The 25,000-nt window shown below is 42.1% G+C and overlaps 1 protein-coding gene across 2 annotated transcripts in view; it reads right to left on the minus strand.

Moving 5' to 3' along the window:
• Positions 1-25,000, minus strand: part of LOC135549021 (acetylcholinesterase collagenic tail peptide-like) — a 33,714-nt gene that overhangs the window by 4,579 nt on the left and 4,135 nt on the right. For both annotated transcript variants that reach the window (XM_064979090.1, XM_064979091.1), the window contains 11 exons: positions 18,954-19,091; positions 18,787-18,831; positions 12,785-12,811; positions 11,156-11,227; positions 11,001-11,063; positions 9,185-9,211; positions 8,948-8,992; positions 8,794-8,829; positions 8,444-8,524; positions 1,877-1,973; positions 1-61 (listed from right to left, as the gene is read on the minus strand). The exon at positions 1-61 is cut by the window's left edge and continues 94 nt beyond it. In XM_064979090.1, the coding sequence (XP_064835162.1) occupies positions 1-61; positions 1,877-1,973; positions 8,444-8,524; positions 8,794-8,829; positions 8,948-8,992; positions 9,185-9,211; positions 11,001-11,063; positions 11,156-11,227; positions 12,785-12,811; positions 18,787-18,831; positions 18,954-19,091 (692 nt within the window). The remainder of the gene's footprint in view (positions 62-1,876; positions 1,974-8,443; positions 8,525-8,793; positions 8,830-8,947; positions 8,993-9,184; positions 9,212-11,000; positions 11,064-11,155; positions 11,228-12,784; positions 12,812-18,786; positions 18,832-18,953; positions 19,092-25,000) is intronic.

Below are 25,000 nucleotides of genomic sequence, written 5' to 3' on the forward strand. Positions count from 1 at the left end.
TCACAGACACCTGGAGACCCCGCTACACCCTTATCTCCCTTCTCCCCTACCAGGTACAGGCCTGGAGGGGAAAAACACACATATAATAACACAAAACACAAGCATTTTAATGTGTGTGTGTTTGTGTCCTACAGGTGGTCTTATATTACCTGAGGCAGGTAGTCCAGGTAGTCCAGGGGGTCTTATCTTACCTGAGGCAGGTAGTCCAGGTAGTCCAGGGGGTCTTATATTACCTGAGGCAGGTTGTCCAGGTGGTGTCTTATATTACCTGAGGCAGGTAGTCTAGGTGGTGTCATATATTACCTGAGGCAGGTAGTCTAGGGGTCTTATATTATCCGAGGCAGGTAGTCCAGGTAGTCCAGGGGGTCTTATCTTACCTGAGGCAGGTAGTCCAGGGGGTCTTATCTTACCTGAGGCAGGTAGTCCAGGGGTCTTATCTTACCTGAGGCAGGTAGTCCAGGGGGTCTTATCTTACCTGAGGCAGGTAGTCCAGGGGGTCTTATCTTACCTGAGGCAGGTAGTCCAGGGGGTCTTATCTTACCTGAGGCAGGTAGTCCAGGGGTCTTATCTTAACTGAGGCAGGTAGTCCAGGGGTCTTATCTTACCTGAGGCAGGTAGTCCAGGGGGTCTTATCTTACCTGAGGCAGGTAGTCCAGGGGGTCTTATCTTACCTGAGGCAGGTAGTCCAGGGGGTCTTATCTTACCTGAGGCAGGTAGTCCAGGGGGTCTTATCTTACCTGAGGCAGGTAGTCCAGGGGGTCTTATCTTACCCGAGGCAGGTAGTCCAGGGGGTCTTATCTTACCTGAGGCTGGTAGTCCAGGGGGTTTTATATTACCTGAGGCAGGTAGTCCAGGGGGTCTTATCTTACCTGAGGCAGGTAGTCCAGGGGGTCTTATCTTACCTGAGGCAGGTAGTCCAGGGGGTCTTATATTACCTGAGGCAGGTAGTCCAGGGGGTCTTATATTACCTGAGGCAGGTAGTCCAGGGGGTCTTATATTACCTGAGGCAGGTAGTCCAGGGGGTCTTATATTACCTGAGGCAGGTAGTCTAGGTGGTCTTATATTACCTGAGGCAGGTAGTCCAGGGGGTCTTATCTTACCTGAGGCAGGTAGTCCAGGGGGTCTTATCTTACCTGAGGCAGGTAGTCCAGGGGGTCTTATCTTACCTGAGGCAGGTAGTCCAGGGGGTCTTATCTTACCTGAGGTAGGTAGTCCAGGGGTCTTATCTTACCTGAGGCAGGTAGTCCAGGGGTCTTATCTTACCTGAGGCAGGTAGTCCAGGGGTCTTATCTTACCTGAGGCAGGTAGTCCAGGGGGTCTTATATTACCTGAGGCAGGTAGTCCAGGGGGTCTTATATTACCTGAGGCAGGTAGTCCAGGGGGTCTTATATTACCTGAGGCAGGTAGTCCAGGTAGTCCAGGTGGTCTTATATTACCTGAGGCAGGTAGTCCAGGTAGTCCAGGGGGTCTTATATTACCTGAGGCAGGTAGTCCAGGTAGTACAGGTGGTCTTATATTACCTGAGGCAGGTAGTCCAGGTGGTCTTATATTACCTGAGGCAGGTAGTCCAGGTAGTACAGGTGGTCTTATATTACCTGAGGCAGGTAGTCCAGGTAGTCCAGGTGGTCTTATATTACCGGAGGCAGGTAGTCCAGGGGGTCTTATCTTACCTGAGGCAGGTAGTCCAGGTAGTCCAGGGGGTCTTATCTTACCTGAGGCAGGTAGTCCAGGGGGTCTTATCTTATCTGAGGCAGGTAGTCCAGGGGGTCTTATCTTACCTGAGGCAGGTAGTCCAGGGGGTCTTATATTACCTGAGGCAGGTAGTACAGGGGTCTTATATTACCTGAGGCAGGTAGTCCAGGGGGTCTTATCTTACCTGAGGCAGGTAGCCCAGGGGGTCCAGGATGACCAGAGGGACCAGCAGGACCTGTAGGACCCATTGGACCTGGGGTTCCACCCTGACCCTTCATACCCTACACACACACACACACACACACACACACACACACACACACACACACACACACACACACACACACACACACACACACACACACACACACACACACACACACACACACACACTCAAAAGGTGACCTACAGTGGCCTCCATAACTATTGACACAGGTTTCCATCCAATCGGCAACAGCTTTCCATTCGAATATTTAAAAAAAAAATCCACATGAAATCAACATGAGCATTTTCCAAAACAAAGACGTGTTTCCTTCACATCGACTTATTGCGGATCAAAGGCTGCGCGTGATGACGTAGCGCACATAAACATACCCTTTGCTGTGAACTTCCCATGTACCGAATAAAAAATAAGAGTTCCATGGATTTCAATGGTGTTTTTTGTCTCATAGCATACGAGTTATACAGCGAGAGAGCTGTCTGCACGATGCTGACTAGAGTTCACGTGTAGTTTTACATCATTAGATTATTACGGACAAAAGAGTACGATTATTTTTTACGTGTCAACCGGTAGCCAAAGCATCGATCGTCACGTCACCAGAACAAGACCCTCGATATTTATTGGAGATGAGCATCGAACTCGACACTTTGGCCTTTCGTCACCCTGTGATGATCATCATAAATGATTTCATCTGTAACCTAATAAACTGTATGCTTTCCTGATGAGTCGTAGCCGGATGACCACACAACAAGTTTACTTCGATAGGGTGGTTATTATATCAATATTTTTGCGCATAAAAGCGTTTCCACCAACATTTTTTTTTTTTGCATAATTAATTTTACTGACGGAAAAAAAATATCCAACCTTGTCTATAGGATTTTGTTTCGTAGACATTTGGAAAGTTTACAAAATATTTAATTTCTGTTTCCATCAGACGCACAAATATCCCCCCCAAAAAACGACCCTGATATTGATTTTTATTCATTTATTATTTTTATTATATATATTTTTTCTTACAGACACACACAAAATCAACGACTATCTCATCTGCCCAACCAGTAGACTCACACCTCCATCCCCTAGTGCCCTAACCCTAAACAACGACTACATCTCATCTACTCACACCTCCATCCCCTAGTGCCCTAACCCTAAACAACGACTACATCTCATCTACTCACACCTCCATCCCCTAGTGCCCTAACCCTAAACAACGACTACATCTCATCTACTCACACCTCCATCCCCTAGTGCCCTAACCCTAAACAACGACTACATCTCATCTACTCACACCTCCATCCCCTAGTGCCCTAACCCTAAACTACGACTACATCTCATCTACTCACACCTCCATCCCCTAGTGCCCTAACCCTAAACAACGACTACATCTCATCTACTCACACCTCCATCCCCTAGTGCCCTAACCCTAAACAACGACTACATCTCATCTACTCACACCTCCATGCCCTAGTGCCCTAACCCTAAACAACGACTACATCTCATCTACTCACACCTCCATCCCCTAGTGCCCTAACCCTAAACAACGACTACATCTCATCTACTCACACCTCCATCCCCTAGTGCCCTAACCCTAAACAACGACTACATCTCATCTACTCACACCTCCATCCCCTAGTGCCCTAACCCTAAACAACGACTACATCTCATCTACTCACACCTCCATCCCCTAGTGCCCTAACCCTAAACAACGACTACATCTCATCTACTCACACCTCCATCCCCTAGTGCCCTAACCCTAAACAACGACTACATCTCATCTACTCACACCTCCATCCCCTAGTGCCCTAACCCTAAACAACGACTTCATCTCATCTACTCACACCTCCATCCCCTAGTGCCCTAACCCTAAACAACGACTACATCTCATCTACTCACACCTCCATCCCCTAGTGCCCTAACCCTAAACAACGACTACATCTCATCTACTCACACCTCCATCCCCTAGTGCCTGCATTATTGTTTGCCACATGGCCTTAAATTGTACCTATTTGTTTCTCTCAGTCGTCAATGCTATTTCAATATTTCAATAATAAATCGTTAGATTATTCCATTGTTTCAATGATGACGGATTGATTGATTTCCATGTTTTTTAAGTTTACGTTATTTCAAGATGAGAATAGAATCGATAAGAGAGAAGAGAATCGTCCAGCCCATTGTGTATCTCACTACACTCACATCTTGAAATATCCAGACAGACAGATTAAAAGCACGTTTACATTGTAATACTTCTGACAGACAGCTTTCTAGCTCCGCCCATAACTTTATGACATCATAGCGTTCCCAGAGGACGTGGATTATTGAGTCAATGTTAGTTTTACACTCAAGACATGCGTCTTCCGTTGTGCTGTAGAACTGGTGAATTTTGTCTCTTGTATAATACATTCTATACATTAATTTGCACTGGGTTATTTGTACATTTTCGTTAACTGTAATTTCGTTAGTTTACGCTCCAACTTTCACTCCACCTTGTGCCAACATGAGTTATTTTTAAGTCTTGGTTCCAATAGTTGATATTATTTTGTAAGAGATAGCCAGTGGGAAATGCTCTCTGCAAGTTTTGTATATCTTACTTATCATATGAACATTATTTTCACATAAGACTCCTTCAAGGTTGCTCGAATGTCCAAAAGATTTCAAATCGAAATTTCGTGATATGTAACTTTTAGATGTATTTATTTGAAAATATCTACATCTACAGATATATACTTTGGTCAGTCCAGTCTATATTGTTATAGTGTTCTATATTGTTATAGTGTTCTATATTGTTATAGTGTTCTATATTGTTATAGTGTTCTATATTGTTATAGTGTTCTATATTGCTGTAGTGTTCTATATTGTTATAGTGTTCTATATTGCTGTAGAGTTCTATATTGTTATGGTGCTCTATATTGTTGTATTGTTCTATATTGTTATAGTGTTGTATATTGTTGTATTGTTCTATATTGTTATAGTGTTCTATATTGTTATAGTGTTCTATATTGTTATAGTGTTCTATATTGCTGTAGTGTTCTATATTGTTATAGTGTTCTATATTGCTGTAGTGTTCTATATTGTTATAGTGTTCTATATTGCTGTAGAGTTCTATATTGTTATGGTGCTCTATATTGTTGTATTGTTCTATATTGTTATAGTGTTCTATATTGTTATAGTGTTCTATATCGTTATTGTTCTACATTGGTATAGTGTTCTATATTGTTGTAGTGTTCTATATCGTTGTATTGTTCTACATTGTTATAGTGTTCTATATTGCTGTAGTGTTCTATATTGTTATAGTGTTCTATATTGTTATAGTGTTCTATATTGTTGTAGTGTTCTATATCGTTGTATTGTTCTACATTGTTATATTGTTCTATATTGCTGTAGTGTTCTATATTGCTGTAGTGTTGTACATTGTTATATTGTTCTATATTGCTGTAGTGTTCTATATTGCTGTAGTGTTGTATATTGTTGTATTTTTCTATATTGTTATAGTGTTCTATATTGTTATAGTGTTCTACATTGTTATGGTGTTCTATATTGTTATATTATTATAGTGTTCTGCATTGTTATAGTGTTCTATATTGTTGTATTGTTCTATATTGTTATAGTGTTCTATATTGTTATAGTGTTCTACATTGTTATAGTGTTCTATATTGTTATAGTGTTCTATATTGTTGTGTATTGTTCTATATTGTTATAGTGTTCTATATTGTTATAGTGTTCTACATTGTTATAGTGTTCTATATTGTTATATTATTCTAGTGTTCTGTATTGTTATAGTGTTCTATATTGTTGTATTGTTCTACATTGTTATAGTGTTCTACATTGTTATAGTGTTCTACATTGTTGTATTGTTCTATATTGTTATAGTGTTCTACATTGTTATAGTGTTCTATATTGTTATATTATTCTAGTGTTCTGTATTGTTATAGTGTTCTATATTGTTCTAGTGTTCTATATTGTTATAATGTTCTTAACTATGAAGTTGTTAATATTCTTAGCTTTATAAAAAATAAACATGTAAAAAGATGCTGGGGATGAGCATATTCAATTGTCCCCATTGTTCCTCTTTAGTGAATTTCACTATATGTCCCAAGTAAAAGTCTTGGTTGGAGAGTTGGAAGATCAAAACCACCCTCAGACTTAGGAAAGTTAAAACCACCCTCAGACTCAGGAAAGTTAAAACCACCCTCAGACTCTGGAAAGTTAAAACCACCCTCAGACTCTGGAAGGTGAAAACCACCCTCAGAGAGGCACATTTCATTTCACACCGAAGTGCAGTCACTGCAGTCGACCGTCGTATTTTGGACGCAGTAATTGCAGTGTACTGCAGATGAAATGCAGTTACAGTGCAGAATTACTTCAGTATAATTTTGGGGGGGGGGGGTCTCTCTCTCTCTCTGTCTCTCTGTCTGTCTCTTTGTCTCTCTGTCTCTCTGTCTCTCTGTCTCTCTCTCTCTCTCTCTCTCTCTCTCTCTCTCTCTCTCTCTCTCTCTGTCTGTCTCTCTGTCTCTCTGTCTCTCTGTCTCTCTCTCTGTCTCTCTGTCTGTCTCTCTGTCTCTCTGTCTCTCTCTCTCTCTCTCTCTCTCTCTCTCTCTCTCTCTCTCTCTGTCTGTCTCTCTGTCTCTCTGTCTCTCTGTCTCTCTCTCTCTCTCTCTCTCTCTCTCTCTCTCTCTCTCTCTCTCTTTATGATTTTTCAGTATTCATTGAGTCATCATGTTTACCAATACCTGTTACACTTGGGTCCTGTCTTATTCTTTCTGCAAGCAGTGCAATTGCAAACAGGAGAGGGGAGAGGGGACATCTTTGTCTTGTGCCCATTTCTAAATCAGCTTCAGATAAAGCATCAGATAACGTATCTGTTTGTGCATATTTTTGCTTTAGGGCATTTATACAATATTTTTTATCAAATGTCTTATTTCAGGTGGAAAGTTGACAGCTTCCAATGTTTTGAATAGAAAAGGCCATTCCAGATGGTCAAAAGCCATTTTTGGCATTAAAAGCCTTTTTTAATTATTTTTTTATTTTACATATTGTACTGAACTGAAACATGTTCTTGTATTTGTTTGTAAGTGTCTATTTTCAACATGCATTAAGTCTGGTAAGATTTTTTAAAATTCTATTGCTTATGAGCTTCGCTATTATTTTATTGTTATAATTGATGAAACTTCCAGGGCCTTCAGAACGTTTTCAGGCCCATGGACTTGTTCCACATTTTGTTATGTTCCTTATTCTAAAAATGATTAAACTGTTTTTTTCCCCTCATCAATGTACACACAATACCCTGTAATGACAAAGCAAAAACAAGATTTTAGAAATGTATAAAAAACAACAACTGAAATATCACATTTACATAAGTATTCAGACCCTTTACTCGGTACTTTGTTGAGGCTTCCGAGTGGCGCAGCGGTCTATGGCACTGCATCTCGGTGCTAGAAGTGTCACTACAGACCCTGCTTCGATCCCGGGGTGTATCACAACCGTGATTGAGAGTCCAATAGGGCAGCGCACAGTTGGCCCAGCATCATCCTGGTTAGTGGAGGGTTTGGCAGGGTTAGGCTGTCATTGTAAGTAAGAATTTGTTCTTAACTGGCTTGCCTAGTTAAATAAAGGTGATTACAGCCTTGAGTCTTGGGTATGACGCTACAAGCTTGACACGCCTGTATTTGGGGAGTTTCTTCCATTCTTCTCTGCAGATCCTCTCAAGCTCTGTCAGGTTGGGTGGGGAACGTTGCTACACAGCTATTTTCAGGTCTCTCCAGAGATGTTTGATCGGGTTCAAGTCCGTGCTCTGGCTGTGTCACTAAAGTACATTTGGAGACTTCTCCCAAAACCACTCCTGCGTTGACTTGGCTGTGTGCTTCGGGTCGTTGTTCTGTTGGAAGGTTAACCTTCGTCCCAGACTGTCTGGAGGAAACCTGGCTACTCCCTGCCACTGAAAAACATCTCCACAGCATGATGCTGCCACCACCAGGCTTCACCATAGGGATGGTGTCAGGTTTCCTCCAGACATGACGCTTGGCATTCAGGCCAAAGAGTTCAATCTTGGTTTCATCAGACCAGAGAATCTTGTTTCTAATGCTCTGAGAGTCCTTAACTCCAAGTGGGCCTTTTTATTGAGGAGTGTCTTCCGTCTGGCCACTCTACCATTAAGGCCAGATTGGTGGAGTGCTGCAGAGATGGTTGTCCTTCTGGAAGGTTCTCCCGTCTCCACAGAGGAACTCTGGAGCTCTATCAGAGTAGCCATCGGGTTCTTGGACCAGGTTTGTGGAAATGTTTATTTTAGCAAATTAATTTTCTTTTAACCTGAAATTACCGTTCTGTTTTTTTTCTTCTGTTTTTTTTCTCTTCGCTTTGTCATTATTGTTTGTAGATTGATGAGAAAAAAAAACTAACAATTTAATCCATTTTAGAATAAGGCTGTAATGTAACACAATGTGGAACAAGTCAATGGGTCTGAATACTTCCCGAAGGGACTGTACATCCTGGACACTGAAGATACACACTAACAACATGCACACAGGACTCTCTTACATGTTGTCCTCTCTTCCCAGGTCGGCCAGTTGGTCCTCTCTTTCCTGAAATTCCTGGGTCTCCCTTCGATCCCATCGCACCCTGAGAGAGAGAGAGAGGGGGAGAGAGAGAGAGAGAGAGAGAGAGAGAGAGAGGAGAGGAGGGAGAGGAGGGAGAGAGAGAGAGACAGAGAGAGAGAGAGAGAGACAGAGAGAGAGACAGAGAGAGAGAATGAGACAGAGAGAGAGAGACAGAGAGGTAAAAAGTAGTAAAATATAGATTATATGGGTTTATATAATAAATTGTTTATATAATATATATTATTTCTCACCACATAATTAAATCAAACAATTGATATATGTGTTTCTAACCTTCTGTCCCAACATCCCAGAGAGACCTATGGAGCCCTAGGAAAAAAGAGAGAAGATAGAGAACCACTGAGCACCATGGTTTATGTTTCCAGGAAGGTGACGCCAATGAATAACGATCTTCACTAGCAAGCTAACGTCCATTAACAACACCCACCTTGTTGCCCTTTGGTCCTAAAATGCCTGAATTACCACGAGACCCCTGGCAGAGAGAGAGAGAGAGAGAGAGAGAGAGAGAGAGGGAGACAGAGAGAGAGAGAGAGAGAGAGGGAGAGACAGAGAGAGAGAGAAGAGAGAGAGAGAGAGAGAGAGAACCAGTATAAGAGAATGCTAATCATTATGGGTAATGTAGTTTGAACAGCATGCTCTGAATCAGAGTATAATCTGAGCTCACCTTCTCTCCTTTATAACCAGGAAGACCCTGGTGAAGGAATGAAAGGACAATAATGAACCTATTTTCTCTTTAGGGTTTAGAATGTGTGTATGTGTGTCCATGTGTGTGAGAGAGGGGATCTCTTTTTTTCTTGTGTTTGTATGTTTGTATGTTGTTCATGCGTGTGTGAAAATGATGTGGAAACAGCGTTGATTTAACCAGTTTTTGCCCAGTGGGATGCAAGGCTCCAATGTCTTCTGATAATAGCCTACGAACCTCCTACGTAACAACATTCCTGTGTTTTGACAGGTGCTGCTCGCAGATAGAGCGAGAGAGAAAAAAGACCGATTTGATAAATTGATGCTTAAAACAAAGTACTGGCCTATATTAAAAACTTTTTGTAAATGGCAAGTTCACTTTCTCATCAATAAATGCATCTCAAGTACAAAGCGCTGTTCAGCAGCTCACGTCAGCAGGATGGGAGGCCTTTTCATTGGAGGGACGTCTACGCGGATCGCTAAAATAATGATAATGATCACACTACGTATATGTAAATATTATATCAGTATAGCCTTTTATCGTCTAGACGTTGAAATGTATTCACTCCTATAATACAAAAAAAAAACATCCAGACTTCCATCGTAAGACTCAATTGAATTAAATAAAAAATAATACATTTGGAAAAACGAATCGCGTTCGAAACATCTTTGTTTTCTCTGTTAAATCCGGCGAGACGCTTTAATTCAAGGAGGCAATAGCACATGACCAACAGCTCAACTGTCAAAATGTCCCGCTGATGGCCCATAAATTGGTGGATGGGGGCCTCTTAAAATACTCAGATTATTGATTAGAATTAATCGATCAGATTAATTTTTATTTATTTAACCAGGCAAATCAGTTAATAAGAATACATTAGTATTTACAATGACAGCCTAGGAAGAGTGGGTTAACTGCCACTTTCAGGGGAAGAACGATAGATTTTTACCTTGTCTGCTCGGAGATTCGAACTTGCAACCCTTTGGTTACTAGTCCAACACTCTAAAAACTAGGCTATATGCCGCCCTCATCATTGACACCGAGCCTACTGGTCAGTCTTGACACTTTGTCACGTTCCTATCTGTGCAGGTCAGTCAATTTGTGTTTTCTTGAAAGTGACTTTAGATATTGGTGCCTATCACTAATAGCCTCATACTCCTCCAATCGACGGAGAGATTCCTTGTGCTGCTGCTTGACGGTTAGAACAAGGCGCAGTGCTAAAGGAAATTCCTACCCAACTGTTCCAGTCCACTATTCTTGTCTTAGTTTTATTATTGATAATACAATTCTAGAGCAAACAGAAAAACAATATTACCAGGTTGAAATAACTTTTCTTTCGGTTTTATTTTTTTCTTTCTATCGTTTATTTTGACGTTTAAGGACAAGGTTAGTAAATGTTTCAAGTAATCGCGCCCAACCCTGTTTTATTCTGTCTATAAAAAAAGCAACGAAAGGATCGCGTGCTTCCCGTAACTCGTTCAATTACATGCAGCTGAGATTATTTTTTTTTAATAGACAAGTAGAGAAGTAGAGAAGTAGTAGTAGATATAGTAGAGCCTGTTTTCAGACACGTTCAAACAGACAGTCGTGTGCGTGTGTGCGCGCACACGGACAAAAGAGTTGCGGAATAAGGAGTTCTCTTTCTCTGCAGCATTCGCTGTGAAATATAACGGTTGACGGCGGTGCTTCGGTGTCTGAGAAAAGGGACCTATTTTTTTTATTGTCTTGTGTTTATGACGTGTGAACGTGTTTTTCCTGACTTCATGCCCGTGTCAGAGGGAAATGTGTCTGTGGTACAGACCTTGGTTCCAGGTGGTCCTCTCAGGCCCGGTAGGCCCATCAGCCCCAGCTCTCCTTTCTCTCCCTGGAACCAGAAGGTTAATTCACCTGAGTGTTGTTGACACAGGGAGACCGTCATAGTGAGGTATTCATTATGGGGAGGGAGGGGGGACTTACTTTGGGTCCCTCTGGACCGGGCCATCCGACTGGTCCCTGTCTCCCTGGTAACCCAGGAGGACCAGTACGACCCTGGGGTACACACATATCAACTTGATTTGGATCCAAAGACAAGCATTTAAGGTGCAACAGACCAAACAATTATATGAAATATTTGAATACATCAAACACACGGCATTATTATGAGCCTTCCTCCCCTCAGCGGACTCTACTGTTAAAAAACCCCAAAACGTTTCATAAACAACTCTTCCCCGGTTCCTTGGTGAACAAGAGATGTGTTTTCTGTCAATATACCTGGTCAAATAATGGTAATAAACAACTTCAAGGGGCCCCATAAAATTATATTTTCTATTTTTCCGGAATTCTGTTTTCTTTGTTTTATTTTCCCGGCTTTCAATTATTATTATAATTATATATTTTTTTACTCTCAATATTACAATTATTCATAGCGAAAACAACAACAATGTATGTTCTGAGTCCATGTCAATGCTTAAATCACAAACAAAAACGAGACAAATGAGTATTTTTTGAGTGTAATTCCACTTTAATTGTGCATTAAGAAAGAGAGGGAAAGTATTGGTCTCGTGATATTTCTGAAAGGCCTACGGCTGCAACACACCTCATGGCAGAGCTTTGCTAAACAGTGATCACCAAGTTGACACAAACATTCACAATATCTTTCTGTCAGGTAAGCCTACTTTTTGTGGAAACTATTTCTGTCAACCCTCAAGACCGCTATCATTACTAGCATCGCTAATTGGCTAAAAAAACGGGGTGATTGACAACCTGCACACCAATCAGACAGACAGGAACAATATTGCTAGACATTAATTGGCAGATATTGTGTTAGGTTTGGCTTTTTAAGCCAATCGTGGTTAACCAGGAGCGGGATAGGGAAGCCGGAAGCTTTATGTTTCTGACAGTTTGCGATGGAACACATTTAAAAAATGCTTTCAGAACTGCTTGGCGAGCCAATCATAGGTGGGCTGGTAGCTATTTGATAGCGATCCCTGAGCGAATATATTATCTGCCACAGAGTGTGTATTCCTTCAGCTCAGTGTCATTAACCAGTGGGCTTTAGAGTGGTGTGTGTGGCCAGAATGTCTTAGTGATTTACCATAGAGAACACAAGCACTCAGGGAGATTAGAACTGCAGAGGGGGATGCAGTACACACACACACACACACACACACACACACACACACACACACACACACACACACACACACACACACACACACACACACACACACACACACACACACACACACACACACACACACACACACACAGTTGATGGACCAGAGCCAAGAAGGAGAGAGAGACACTGCAGAGGAGAAGGAGAGAGACACTGCAGAGGAGAAGGAGAGAGACACTGTAGAGGAGAAGGAGAGAGACACTGCAGAGGAGAAGGAGAGAGACACTGCAGAGGAGAAGGAGAGAGACACTGCAGAGGAGAAGGAGAGAGACACTGCAGAGGAGAAGGAGAGAGACTGCAGAGAAGAAGGAGAGAGACACTGCAGAGGAGATGGAGAGAGACTGCAGAGGAGGGATAGAGAGAGAGAGAGCGAGAGAGAGAGAGAGAGGGAGAGAGAGATGGGCGAGGGAGCGAGAGGAGGAGTGTCTCACCTTTGACCCTGGTCGTCCGATCTCTCCCTGGAGGACGAGAAGAAATGAGGGATGAGGAGACGTGTGTTCATTAGTACTCACCGAGAAGGATGACAAAAACACACACACACGATGAGTCTCTAATGGTGTTGAAAACATTAGAGGTCATACAAGGCATACATCTCTCTCACGCACAGAAACAGACACACAGACATGTTGACAGACAGACATGTTGACAGACATGTTGACAGACATGTTGACAGACAGACATGTTGACAGACAGACAGGCAGACATGTTGACAGACAGACACACAGACATGTTAACAGACAGACAGACAGGTTGACAGACAGACAGACAGACATGTTGACAGACAGACAGACAGACAGACATGTTGACAGACAGACAGACAGACATACAGACACCAGGGCTTCTGTTTGGAAAATGAGGCTCCGGACAAGACATATGCATTGGTTCAATAACCTGATGTTGGGCGTTCAACCACGGTTCTCAGAAGGACAGAAATCACATTCAGTTTATGGTCATTCATCTTTTAACAGAACATGTAACTCAGATTCAACTGCGTGAGTCATTCTTAAGGAATTCCGATGAGTAGATGATAGAAGATACACGAGGCGCGTCCATAAGGCGAGGTGAAACTAAAGCTTTTCCTAAAGTAAATTGAATTAAATGGCCAAAATGATTTAGCCTAATTATCTTACTCCTGTCTTTGCCACTGAGGATCATTAGCTTTATTTGTTGTTGTTTTTAAAGCTGTGGATTGTATTAAATCGCATAGACTACAGTTGGAAGGGCCTGCAATGTGGGCAGAGAGCGCAGAAAATGCCAAAATAGACGATTGTTGAGTTGCAACTTTCAGTGAAAAGCACGGCGACCCAGCGAGGCATTTAAAAAATACAATCGCGGAAAAAGAAACCGTTTGGAAAACAAAATGCCCATTGCTGTAAAGAGAAGACAATGAAAACAGTCCAATCTGTCTTTTGGTTAAACAAATTCTCAATTTAACTGAGCAAAACGTTGTCTTGTTGGCAGCAGCGGAGAACACTGGCCGTATCCCCGGTTAGTTTTGCATATTCACTGTATCTTTCATAGTAGTCTAGTGGTTAGAGCGTTGAAACAACTCAAACAAATCCCCGAGCTGACAAGGTACAAATCTGTTGTTCTGCCCCTGAACAGGCAGTTAACCCACTGTTCCGAGGCAGTCGTTGAAAATAAGAAGTTGTTCTTAACTGACTTGACGAGTTAAATAAAGGTAAAATAAAAAACTTTTTGTTTTTGGACGATAATCTCCTCCTCCATGTCGTATTTGTGTCTCCCCTTTTCGTAGCACTAATATATGGATCAGACAATGTCATTAATTATTGATCTGTTTGTCAGTGTCAGTAAAGTACTCTACCCTGTCATTTAAAAAAAAAAATCTTATTAAAAAAGATTCTGCTCATGTCTCCAGTCATATCATGTGTAATATAATTGCATGAAATGTGTTTAAAAAACATTTTCCTGTGCGAAAGAAGGAGAATAATTGTATCTGATATATTTGTAAGTCGCTCTGGATAAGAGCGTCTGCTAAATGACCTAAATGTAAATGTATCGTCTATAGCATAGTCCTACTCTACGCCACCACGCGCTGCATTGATCAGTCTTTTTTTTGCGAACAGTGATTGATTGATATTATCAGGTTAAATGATGACTATCCCATCTAATCATCACATTGGGAATAGAAGGCTATATTACATACGTTTGCAAATGCGAGGTAGCATGGAATGCTTCCTATTTTAAAGTTGTGTTTTTATGGCGAACATCAGCTTCCCCAAACGTGAAAACCCCAAGCATCGCCTGTATTCGAATAACTGCCCACATTTACGTTTCCTCAGCCAACAGGACAAGTAACGAATAACAAAATCACTAGTCCATGTCAGTCTACTATCCCCTATAGTAGAAAATATGACCTATTCTGTTGGTTCATACAAGCAGTAGATGTAGGCTACGTCCAGTTATAAGCGTAGCAATGAGCAACAGGGCAGTAGGCTACGTCCAGTTATAAGCGTAGCAATGAGCAACAGGGCAGTAGGCTACGTCCAGTTATAAGCGTAGCAATGAGCAACAGGGCAGAAGCTACAGACATCTGTTTGAGTGGTTTCAGCAGCTACAGACATCTGTTTTAGTTGTTTCAGCAGCTACAGACATCTGTTTGAGTGGTTTCAGCAGCTACAGACAGCTGTTTGAGTTGTTTCAGCAGCTACAGACATCTGTTTGAGTTGTTTCAGCAGCTACAGACAGCTGTTTGAGTTGTTTCAGCAGCTACAGACATCTGTTTGAGTTGTTTCAGCAGCTACAGACATCTGTTTGAGTGGTTTCAGCAGCTACAGACATCTGTTTGAGTTGTTTCAGCAGCTACAGACAGCTGTTTGAGTTGTTTCAGCAGCTACAGACATCTGTTTGAGTTGTTTCAGCAGCTACAGACAGCTGTTTGAGTTGTTTCAGCAGCTACAGACATCTGTTTGAGTTGTTTCAGCAGCTACAGACATCTGTTTGAGTTGTTTCAGCAGCTACAGACATCTGTTTGAGTGGTTTCAGCAGCTACAGACATCTGTTTGAGTGGTTTCAGCAGCTACAGACATCTGTTTGAGTGGTTTCAGCAGCTACAGACATCTGTTTTAGTTGTTTCAGCAGCTACAGACATCTGTTTGAGTGGTTTCAGCAGCTACAGACAGCTGTTTGAGTTGTTTCAGCAGCTACAGACATCTGTTTGAGTTGTTTCAGCAGCTACAGACAGCTGTTTGAGTTGTTTCAGCGGCTACAGACATCTGTTTGAGTTGTTTCAGCAGCTACAGACATCTGTTTGAGTGGTTTCAGCAGCTACAGACATCTGTTTGAGTTGTTTCAGCAGCTACAGACAGCTGTTTGAGTTGTTTCAGCAGCTACAGACATCTGTTTGAGTTGTTTCAGCAGCTACAGACAGCTGTTTGAGTTGTTTCAGCAGCTACAGACATCTGTTTGAGTTGTTTCAGCAGCTACAGACATCTGTTTGAGTTGTTTCAGCAGCTACAGACATCTGTTTGAGTGGTTTCAGCAGCTACAGACATCTGTTTGAGTTGTTTCAGCAGCTACAGACATCTGTTTGAGTGGTTTCAGCAGCTACAGACATCTGTTTGAGTTGTTTCAGCAGCTACAGACAGCTGTTTGAGTTGTTTCAGCAGCTACAGACATCTGTTTGAGTTGTTTCAGCAGCTACAGACAGCTGTTTGAGTTGTTTCAGCAGCTACAGACATCTGTTTGAGTTGTTTCAGCAGCTACAGACATCTGTTTGAGTTGTTTCAGCAGCTACAGACATCTGTTTGAGTGGTTTCAGCAGCTACAGACATCTGTTTGAGTGGTTTCAGCAGCTACAGACATCTGTTTTAGTTGTTTCAGCAGCTACAGACATCTGTTTGAGTTGTTTCAGCAGCTACAGACAGCTGTTTGAGTTGTTTCAGCAGCTACAGACATCTGTTTGAGTTGTTTCAGCAGCTACAGACAGCTGTTTGAGTTGTTTCAGCAGCTACAGACATCTGTTTGAGTTGTTTCAGCAGCTACAGACATCTGTTTGAGTGGTTTCAGCAGCTACAGACATCTGTTTGAGTTGTTTCAGCAGCTACAGACAGCTGTTTGAGTTGTTTCAGCAGCTACAGACATCTGTTTGAGTTGTTTCAGCAGCTACAGACAGCTGTTTGAGTTGTTTCAGCAGCTACAGACATCTGTTTGAGTTGTTTCAGCAGCTACAGACATCTGTTTGAGTTGTTTCAGCAGCTACAGACATCTGTTTGAGTGGTTTCAGCAGCTACAGACATCTGTTTGAGTTGTTTCAGCAGCTACAGACATCTGTTTGAGTGGTTTCAGCAGCTACAGACATCTGTTTGAGTGGTTTCAGCAGCTACAGACAGCTGTTTGAGTTGTTTCAGCAGCTACAGACATCTGTTTGAGTGGTTTCAGCAGCTACATCTACTGATATTTAGAACAATGAATAGGTAAAAAAAAAAAACGGACAATTGACCAGCGTCAATTTTATACTTAACAAAATTATAAACACAACATGTAAAGTGTTGGTCCCATGTTTCACGAGCTGAAATAAAAGATTCCAGAAATGTTACATACCCAGAAAAATCTTATTTGTCTGATATTTTGAGCACAAATTTGTTTACGTGGCTGATAGTGAGCAGCCCACGACTTCCACATCCGGCTTCTCCACCTGCGGGATCGTCTGAGACACCTGGACAGCCGAAGAAACTGTGGCTCAACCAAAGAGTTTCTGCACAAACTGTCAGAAACTTTCTCAGGGAAGCTCATCTGCATACTCGTCGTCCTCACCAGGGTCTCGACCTGACTGCAGTTTGGCGTTGCTACTGACTTCTGTGGGCAAATTCTCTTCTTCGATGGCCACTGGCACACTGGAGAAGTGTGCTCTTCACGGATGAATCCCGGTTTCAACCGTAGCGAGCAGATAGTGGACAGCGTGTTTGGCGTGGTGTGGGCAAGCAGGTTTGCTGATGTCAATGTTGTGAACAGAGTGCCCCATGGTGGAGGTGGGGTTACGATATGGGCAGGTATAAGCTACGGATAACGAACACAATTGCATTTTATCGTAAAGAATTTTATCGCAAACAATCTGTACACAATTCCTGGAAGCTGAAAATGTCCCAGTTCTTCCATGGCCTGCATACACACCAGACATATCAGCCGTTGAGCATGTTCGGGATGCTCTGGATCGACGTGTACGACAGCACGTTCCAGTTCCCGCCAATATCCAGCAACTTCGCACAGCCGTTGAAGAGAAGTGGGACAACATTCCACAGGCCACAATCAACATCCCTGATCAACTCTATGTGAAGGAGATGTGTGTCGCGTTGCATGAGGGAAATGGTCACACCAGATAATGGCGTATCTGTGACAAACAGACGCATATTTGTATTCCCTGTCATGTGAAATCCATAGATTTGTATTTAAATTGACTGATTTCCTTACATTTGGAAAGTATTCAGACCCCTTTCCTTTTTCCACATTTTGTTTTGTTACATCCTTATATTAAAGTGAATTAAATAAAACATGTTCCTCATCAATCTACCCTATAATGACAAAGCGAAAACAGGTTTTTATACATTTTTTTTTTTACAAATGTATAAAAAAACTAAACAGAAATACCTATATTTACATAAGTATTCAAACCCTTTGCTATGACATTTGAAATTGAGCTCAGGTGCATCCTGTTTGTTTCCATTGATCATTGTTGTTTCTACAAGTTGATTGTAGTCCACCTGTGGTAAATTCAATTGATTGGACATGATTTGGAAAGGCACACACCTGTCTATATAATGTCCCACAGTTGACAGAGCAAAAACCAAGCCATGAGGTCGAAGGAATTGTCCATAGAGCTCCAAAACAGGATTGTGTCGAGGTACAGATCTGGGGAAGGGTACCAAAAAAATTCTACAGCATTGAAAGACCCCAAGAAAACACAGTGGTCTCCATCATTCAGTTTTTTATTTTGAATATATATATTTTTTTTAATCTAAAAACCTGTTTTTGCTTTGTCATTATGGGGTTTTGTGTTTAGTTTGATGAGTAAAAAAAAAATCTATTTTAGAATAAGGCTGTAAAATATTTTTTGGGGGGGAAAAGTCAAGGGGTCTGAATACTTTCCGAAGGCTGTGTACATGGACTGTGACTGTAAAGTTGTTGCATGTTGCGTTTATATTTTTGTTATATTTTTGTTATATATTATATATATATATATATATTATATATATATATATTTTTTTGTTGTTATATTTTTGCTTTTATCGGCTAACTGAAACCCTGGTATACACACACACGCACGCACACACACACACACACACAGACGCACACACACACACACACACACACACACACACACACACACACACACACACACACACACACACACACACACACACACACACACACACACACACACACACACACACACACACACAGACAACATATTCACCTTGTCTCCCTTTGGTCCACTAATTCCTGGCATTCCACTGGGACCCTGAAAACACAATTAATATACACCTCACACATTTATAATGACACACACACACACACACACACACACACACACACACACACACACACACACACACACACACACACACACACACACACACACACCTCTGGTCCTGGGAGTCCCTTGGGTCCCTGGGGTCCTGGTTTACATCCATGGATCACAGGCAGATGTTTATACCTCTGCTCTTCCTCCTCCTCTCCTCCTCCTCCTCCTCCTCCTCCCTCTTTCACTGGGTAGTCAACCTTCAAACACAAGTTACGTAAAAGTGTCTGACTGAACAGGGTATGAAACATTAGCGGTCCGAGTGCCTCAGTAATGTGAGCTAAAGCCTAAAGGCTCTGGAGAATAACAGTATTCAGGACAAGTAATGGTGTGTCTGTGTACTGCAGGGAAACGTGTGTCTGTGTACTGCAGGGAAACGTGTCTGTGTACTGTAGGGAAACGTGTCTGTATACTGCAGGGAAACGTGTCTGTGTACTGTAGGGAAACGTGTCTGTATACTGTAGGGAAACGTGTCTGTGTACTGCAGGGAAACGTCTGTGTACTGCAGGGAAACGTGTCTGTGTACTGCAGGGAAACGTGTCTGTGTACTGTAGGGAAACGTGTCTGTATACTGTAGGGAAACGTGTCTGTATACTGCAGGGAAACGTGTCTGTGTACTGTAGGGAAACGTGTCTGTATACTGCAGGGAAACGTCTGTGTACTGCAGGGAAACGTGTCTGTGTACTGTAGGGAAACGTGTGTCTGTGTACTGCAGGGAAACGTGTGTCTGTGTACTGCAGGGAAACGTGTGTCTGTGTACTGTAGGGAAACGTGTCTGTATACTGCAGGGAAACGTGTCTGTGTACTGCAGGGAAACGTGTCTGTGTACTGCAGGGAAACGTGTCTGTGTACTGCAGGGAAACGTGTCTGTGTACTGCAGGGAAACGTGTCTGTGTACTGCAGGGAAACGTGTCTGTGTACTGCAGGGAAACGTGTCTGTGTACTGCAGGGAAACGTGTCTGTGTACTGTAGGGAAACGTGTCTGTGTACTGCAGGGAAACGTGTCTGTGTACTGTAGGGAAACATGTGTCTGTGTACTGCAGGGAAACATGTCTGTGTACTGCAGGGAAACGTGTCTGTGTACTGTAGGGAAACGTGTCTGTGTACTGTAGGGAAACGTGTCTGTGTACTGCAGGGAAACGTGTCTGTGTACTGCAGGGAAACGTGTGTCTGTGTACTGCAGGGAAACGTGTCTGTGTATCATTGGAGGATCCTCAGAGGAGGAAAGGGAGGACATCCTCCTCAGTGAACTTCATACAAATTTAAATTGAAAAACATTTAAAAAAGTTATCCTTTTTAGATAAAACTATACTAACTATATTCACATCACCAAATAACTGATTAAAAGACACTATTTTGCAAAGAAGGTTTACAGTAGCCTCAACACCACTCTGTAGGGTAGCACCATGGTGTAGCTGGAGGACAGCTAGCTTCCGTCCTCCTCTGGGTACATTGACTTCAATACAAAACTTAGGAGAGCCATGGTTCTCAACCCCTTCCATAGAATTACACAGTAATTATGACAACTTCCGGAGGACGTCCTCCAACCTATCAGAGCTCTTGTAGCATGAACTGACATGTTGTCCACCCAATCAAATGATCAGAGAATTAATATTGTACTGAAAACACAAGCTACAGGTAGCTAACGCTGCAGTGCAGTGTATAAAATGTGGTGATTAGTTGACTGAAAGAGAGAGAAAGACAATATTTGAACAGTTTTTAACAAATTAGTTTCTTCCAAAATGAAGGAGAAGCAAGTGAGAAAGAGAGAGTTTCAGTTTCAGTTTCAGCTATTTAGCTAGCAAATGCAGCTAGCTAGTTTAGCCTACTGAAACCCCCTGAGGGATGCTATGTTAGCTAGCTGGCTATAACAGAGGGATACCATGTTAGCTAGCTGGCTATAACAGAGGGATGCTATGTTAGCTAGCTGGCTATAACAGAGGGATGCTATGTTAGCTAGCTGGCTATAACAGAGGGATGCTATGTTAGCTAGCTGGCTATAACAGAGGGATGCTATGTTAGCTAGCTGGCTATAACAGAAGGATGCTATGTTAGCTAGCTGGCTATAACAGAGGGATGCTATGTTAGCTAGCTGGCTATGACAGAGGGATGCTATGTTAGCTAGCTGGCTATAACAGAGGGATGCTATGTTAGCTAGCTGGCTATAACAGAAGGATGCTATGTTAGCTAGCTGGCTATAACAGAGGGATGCTATGTTAGCTAGCTGGATATGACAGAGGGATGCTATGTTAGCTAGCTGGCTATAACAGAGGGATGCTATGTTAGCTAGCTGGATATAACAGAGGGATGCTATGTTAGCTAACTGGCTATAACAGAGGGATGCTATGTTAGCTAGCTGGCTATAACAGAGGGATGTTATGTTAGCTAGCTGGCTATAACAGAGGGATGTTATGTTAGCTAGCTGGCTATAACAGAGGGATGCTATGTTAGCTAGCTGGATATGACAGAGGGATGCTATGTTAGCTAGCTGGCTATAACAGAGGGATGCTATGTTAGCTAGCTGGATATGACAGAGGGATGCTATGTTAGCTAGCTGGCTATAACAGAGGGATGCTATGTTAGCTAGCTGGCTATAACAGAGGGATGCTATGTTAGCTAGCTGGCCTGTTCGCTGCTCTGGCCCCCCAATGGTTGAACAAACTCCCTCACGACGCCAGGACAGCGGAGTCAATCACCACCTTCCGGAGACACCTGAAACCCCACCTCTTCAAGGAATACCTAGGATAGGATAAGTAATCCTTCTCACCCCCCCCCCCCCTTAAATGATTTAGATGCACTATTGTAAAGTGGCTGTTCCACTGGATGTCAGAAGGTGAATTCACCAATTTGTAAGTCGCTCTGGATAAGAGCGTCTGCTAAATGACTTAAATGTAAATGTAAATGTAAATGCTATGTTAGCTAGCTGGCTATAACAGAGGGATGCTATGTTAGCTAGCTGGCTATGACAGAGGGATGCTATGTTAGCTAGCTGGCTATAACAGAGGAAAGCTATGTTAGCTAGCTGGCTATAACAGAGGGATGCTATGTTAGCTAGCTGGCTATAACAGAGGGATGCTATGTTAGCTAACTGGCTATAACAGAGGGATGCTATGTTAGCTAGCTGGCTATAACAGAGGGATGCTATGTTAGCTAGCTGGATATGACAGAGGGATGCTATGTTAGCTAGCTGGATATGACAGAGGGATGCTATGTTAGCTAGCTGGCTATAACAGAGGAAAGCTATGTTAGCTAGCTGGCTATAACAGAGGGATGCTATGTTAGCTAGCTGGATATGACTTTCCAACACAACACTGGAACTCTTCCTACTGACTGTACATTAACGTTACTGCGTGATTGTAGCGGGTTTACGAACGCGTTAGTTCTAGTAGCTATGTTGACTATGACTTTATCTAATATAGTGACAACAGTGTAGGCTGTGTAACGTTAGCGGTGTGGCTTGGAAATGTTTTTTTTCCCCCTGGTCACATTCAGCTGATGTGTTGTACATTGAAGTCTGCCGAATCGGTTGAAAAACGTTTCTTCAACGGAAGCAAAACGGAACAAAACGGAGATAAACATACCTGAATCATCTTTTGGACTGATGATTACAGCTAGATTCAGGCAACAGTCAGGCAACAATCACCTCTCTCTCTCTCTCTCTCTCTCTCTCTCTCTCCCCCCCTGTCACTGTGATGATTACAGCTAGATTCAGGCAACAGTCAGGCAACAATCACCTCTCTCTCTCTCTCTCTCTCTCTCTCCTCCCCTGTCACTGTGATGATTACAGCTAGATTCAGGCAACAGTCAGGCAACAATCACCTCTCTCTCTCTCTCTCTCTCTCTCTCCTCCCCTGTCACTGTGATGATTACAGCTAGATTCAGGCAACAGTGTGCAGCTACTTTCATCATAGACTAGGTTGCAACCTCATGCAACCTCATGATGGGTACGGTAGGTTTAATAACCTAAACCTACCGGTGTTACATTGAACTGGGTGAATATGAATGACAGTAACCTAAACCCGTCACTGTTACATTGAACTGGGTGAATATGAATGACAGTAACCTAAACCCATCACTGTTACATTGAACTGGGTGAATATGAATGACAGTAACCTAAACCTGTCACTGTTACATTGAACTGGGTGAATGACAGTAACCTAAACCTGTCACTGTTACATTGAACTGGGTGAATATGAATGACAGTAACCTAAACCCATCACTATTACATTGAACTGGGTGAATATGAATGACAGTAACCTAAACCTGTCACTGTTACATTGAACTGGGTGAATATGAATGACAGTAACCTAAACCTGTCACTGTTACATTGAACTGGGTGAATGACAGTAACCTAAACCCGTCACTGTTACATTGAACTGGGTGAATGACAGTAACGTAAACCTGTCACTGTTACATTGAACTGGGAGAATGACAGTAACCTAAACCTGTCACTGTTACATTGAACTGGGTGAATGACAGTAACCTAAACCTGTCACTGTTACATTGAACTGGGTGAATGACAGTAACCTAAACCTGTCACTGTTACATTGAACTGGGTGAATATGAACGACAGTAACCTAAACCTGTCACTGTTACATTGAATTGGGTGAATGACAGTAACCTAAACCTGTCACTGTTACATTGAACTGGGTGAATATGAATGACAGTAACCTAAACCTGTCACTGTTACATTGAACTGGGTGAATATGAACGACAGTAACCTAAACATGTCACTGTTACATTGAACTGGGTGAATGACAGTAACCTAAACCCATCACTGTTACATTGAACTGGGTGAATGACAGTAACCTAAACCTGTCACTGTTACATTGAACTGGGTGAATATGAATGACAGTAACCTAAACCTGTCACTGTTACATTGAACTGGGTGAATATGAATGACAGTAACCTAAACCTGTCACTGTTACATTGAACTGGGTGAATATGAATGACAGTAACCTAAACCTGTCACTGTTACATTGAACTGGGTGAATATGAATGACAGTAACCTAAACCTGTCACTGTTACATTGAACTGGGTGAATATGAATGACAGTAACCTAAACCCGTCACTGTTACATTGAACTGGGTGAATGACAGTAACGTAAACCTGTCACTGTTACATTGAACTGGGAGAATGACAGTAACCTAAACCTGTCACTGTTACATTGAACTGGGTGAATGACAGTAACCTAAACCTGTCACTGTTACATTGAACTGGGTGAATGACAGTAACCTAAACCTGTCACTGTTACATTGAACTGGGTGAATATGAACGACAGTAACCTAAACCTGTCACTGTTACATTGAATTGGGTGAATGACAGTAACCTAAACCTGTCACTGTTACATTGAACTGGGTGAATATGAATGACAGTAACCTAAACCTGTCACTGTTACATTGAACTGGGTGAATATGAACAACAGTAACCTAAACATGTCACTGTTACATTGAACTGGGTGAATGACAGTAACCTAAACCCATCACTGTTACATTGAACTGGGTGAATGACAGTAACCTAAACCTGTCACTGTTACATTGAACTGGGTGAATATGAATGACAGTAACCTAAACCTGTCACTGTTACATTGAACTGGGTGAATATGAATGACAGTAACCTAAACCTGTCACTGTTACATTGAACTGGGTGAATATGAATGACAGTAACCTAAACCTGTCACTGTTACATTGAACTGGGTGAATATGAATGACAGTAACCTAAACCTGTCACTGTTACATTGAACTGGGTGAATATGAATGACAGTAACCTAAACCTGTCACTGTTACATTGAACTGGGTGAATATGAATGACAGTAACCTAAACCCATCACTGTTACATTGAACTGGGTGAATATGAATGACAGTAACCTAAACCCATCACTGTTACATTGAACTGGGTGAATATGAATGACAGTAACCTAAACCTGTCACTGTTACATTGAACTGGGTGAATGACAGTAACCTAAACCTGTCACTGTTACATTGAACTGGGTGAATGACAGTAACCTAAACCTGTCACTGTTACATTGAACTGGGTGAATATGAATGACAGTAACCTAAACCTGTCACTGTTACATTGAACTGGGTGAATATGAATGACAGTAACCTAA

Source organism: Oncorhynchus masou, chromosome 12, assembly GCF_036934945.1.
Source record: "Oncorhynchus masou masou isolate Uvic2021 chromosome 12, UVic_Omas_1.1, whole genome shotgun sequence".
NCBI lineage: Eukaryota > Metazoa > Chordata > Actinopteri > Salmoniformes > Salmonidae > Oncorhynchus > Oncorhynchus masou.